The sequence below is a fragment of the Eretmochelys imbricata genome, chromosome 23, assembly GCF_965152235.1.
Source record: "Eretmochelys imbricata isolate rEreImb1 chromosome 23, rEreImb1.hap1, whole genome shotgun sequence".
Taxonomy (NCBI): Eukaryota; Metazoa; Chordata; order Testudines; family Cheloniidae; genus Eretmochelys; species Eretmochelys imbricata.
Window position 1 is genome coordinate 16,019,785 of NC_135594.1, and position 3,029 is coordinate 16,022,813.

The 3,029-nt window shown below is 70.5% G+C and overlaps 1 protein-coding gene across 1 annotated transcript; it reads right to left on the reverse strand.

Annotated features, from left to right (window-relative positions):
- Positions 1 to 345: 345 nt before the first annotated feature.
- VMA22 (vacuolar ATPase assembly factor VMA22) lies at positions 346 to 2,687 on the reverse strand. Its single transcript, XM_077840650.1, has 4 exons — positions 2,578 to 2,687; positions 1,496 to 1,608; positions 669 to 839; positions 346 to 554 (listed from the first exon to the last, which is right to left on the reverse strand). Exons 1-4 carry the CDS (start codon positions 2,685 to 2,687, stop codon positions 442 to 444), a joined length of 507 nt encoding a protein of 168 aa, XP_077696776.1. The 3' UTR covers positions 346 to 441.
- Between the last annotated feature and the right edge of the window lie 342 nt (positions 2,688 to 3,029).

Sequence of the window (3,029 nt, forward strand, 5' to 3'; positions counted from 1 at the left end):
CCACTGCCCTCCCAGAGCCAGGGAGAGAACCCAGGAGTCCTGGCTCCCAGCCCCCCTGCTCTAAACCCTAGATCCCACTCCCTGCCCAGAGCCTGTCCTGTCCTTTCTCCAGGCCAGCTCAGGGCGGCCCTGTCCCCGCTGTGCCCCACACAGGCTGGGGGGCAGGGAAGAGGCAGAGTTTCTCTTTAACATTTCCAAGGCAGTTGGCATCTCCCAGTGCTGCCCCGAGCCCCCCCAGGCAGAGCACTCCCTGCAGCAGGGGCTCACGCGGACCTCGCAGGGAGTCGGGGGCACACAGAGCAGGGCCCAGCCCCCCCGGCAGGGACGGACAGACGGACACACCCGAGCAGCGATCCCAGTTTATTGACAGGGGTGTCGGAGGTCGCAATACGCCCTGCCCAGCGTGTGGGGTGCGAAAGCCCCAGGGGGGCATCGGCAACACTACCCCTCTGTGGCCAGCAGGTGGTGCTTTCTCTCCAGCAGCGCCCGATACTGCACCCGCGTGGCCTGGAGGTCGCTCTGCAGGCTGGCGATCTCCCCGGCCAGGAGAATCCCTGCGGGGAGACGGGGGTCAGGAGAGACGGGCCGGCTGGCTCGGGGGGGGGGGGGGGGGGGGGGGGGAAATGGGGCCCGGGGCCTGTCCCCTCTAGGGGGCGCCCTGGACTCACCCTCTTTGAAGCTGCTCTGAGCCTGCCGGAGGCTCTGGGGCACCAGGATCCCGAACCAGGTCAGTGGGTCCTGGGATGAGGCCCCCTTCGGGGAATCAGGAGGTTCGGGGGCAGCCTCCAGGGGGGACCCAGGATCCTCTGTTTTCCCTGGGCCCTTTCGCTGCCGCAAGACTAGAGAGACGTTCAACAAAAAGGGTGTCAAAACTCCCCCCCCTGCAGCTCTGCTGCGCCCCTCACTCCCGACCCACAACCCCCTGCTAACCCAGCCCTGACCCCCGACCCACAGCTCTGCTGGTGCCCCTCACTTCCAACCAGCAGACCCTGCTAGCCCAGCCCTGACCCCCCCCAGCTCTGCTGCGCCCCTTACTCCCGACCCACAACCCCCTGCTAGCCCAGCCCTGACTCCCGACCCACAGCTCTGCTGGTGCCCCTCACTTCCAACCAGCAGACCCTGCTAGCCCAGCCCTGACCCCCCCAGCTCTGCTGCGCCCCTCACTCCCAACCCACAACCCCCTGCTAGCCCAGCCCTGACCCCCCCCCCAGCTCTGCAGGTGCCCCTCACTCCTGACCCACAACCCCCTGTTAGCCCAGCCCTGAACCCCCCCAGCTCTGCCGGTGCCCCTCACTCCTGACCCACAACCCCTGTTAGCCCAGCCCTCACCCCCCCGAGCTCTGCCGGTGCCCCTCACTCCCAACCTGCGGCCCCCTGCCAGCTCAGCCCTGACCTCCCCCCCCGCCAGCTCTGCTGGTGCCCTTCACTCCCGACCCACAGCCCCCTGCCAGCCCAGCCCTGGGCTCTCGGTGCAGTTCTTTGTCCATTAGTTCACCTTGGTCTTGGGGCCCGATTTCCTCCACGGCCGGTGACCCCTCAGCAGCCTCTGCGGACGGGTCCCATCCTCCTGGGATGACCTGGAAGGCGACCTGCCCGCTCTCCCCCTCGCTGGAAGGGGGGAACCACACCACTGACCCCCTCTCTCGGACTGGGGAGCGCCCCCTGCAGGTCGTTCACAGCCCGGCCCAGACGGGGAACCCCCACCCGAGCCGGGGCGGGTAAATCCCGGTTTATTGTTTTAAGACCAGGTCAGACAAACCCCTGTCTGGGCTGGTCTGGGGTGACTCGGTCCTGCCTCCGCGCGGGGGGCCGGACCTGGCGACCTCCTGGGGTCCCTTCCAGCCCCACGTTTCCAAGAGTCTCTGGTTCCGGGAATTACAGATCGTGGGGGGGTGTTTCACCGTTTCCGTGCCCAGCGTGAAACCAAGTCTGCTGGTGCCCCTCACTCGCGACCCGCAGCCCCCCGCTAGCCCAGCCCTGGCCCCCCCCCCAGCTCTGCCGGTGCCCCTCACTCCTGACCCACAGCCCCCCGCTAGCCCAGCCCTGGGCCCCACCAGCCCTGCCGGTGCCCCTCACTCCCGATCCACAGCCCCCTGCTAGCCCAGCCCTGGCCCCCGCACCCAGCTCTGCCGGTGCCCCTCACAGTGAACCCCCCCAGCCCTGCTGGTGCCCCTCACTCCCGACCCGCAGCCCCGACCAGCCCGGCCCTAGCCCGCCCCAGCCCTGCCGGTGCCCCTCACTCCCGACCCGCAGCCCCCAGCTAGCCCAGCCCTGGGCCCCCCCCAGCCCTGCCGGTGCCCCTCACTCCCGACCCACAGCCCCCTGCCAGCCCAGCCCTGGGCCCCCCCCCCAGCCCTGCCGGTGCCCCCTCACTCCCGACCCACAGTCCCCTGCCAGCCCAGCCCTGGGCCCCCCCAGCACTGCCAGTGCCCCTCACTCCTGACCCGCAGCCCCCCGCTAGCCCAGCACTGCCGGTGCCCCTCACTCCCGACCCGCAGCCCCCAGCTAGCCCAGCCCTGGGCCCCCCCCAGCCCTGCCGGTGCCCCTCACTCCTGACCCGCAGCCCCCTGCTCTCACCTGACGCGCACTCGGACCAGCGGCTCCATGCAGGCCCCGTACTGCAGGGCAGAGACCGACTTGCAGCCCATGGCGAAGCGGGACCGAGAGAGCGAGAACCAGCCCTGCATGGAGGGACACGAGGAGGGGGAGTCAGGGGCTGCTGGGGGGGACACGCCGCTCAGGGGCTGCGCTGCCCTACGAAACCCCCCCACCCCCCAGCTGACGGGGCTGCAGCTTGCCAGGCCAGTGCGCGCAGGAGGAGGTGGGTGAGGCCCTGTGGGCGGCGAGAAGGCAGTGTGGGAAAGGGGGGCCCCAGGGACAGTGGGGGGCCCTGAGGAGTAAGAAGGGGGGCCCCGGGGGCGGGGAAAGGGGGGCCCCGGGGGCGGGAAAGGGGGGCCCCGGGGGCAGTAGGGCCCCGAGGGGTAAGAAGGGGAGCCCTGGGGGTGGGAAGGGGGACCCCAGGGCAGTGT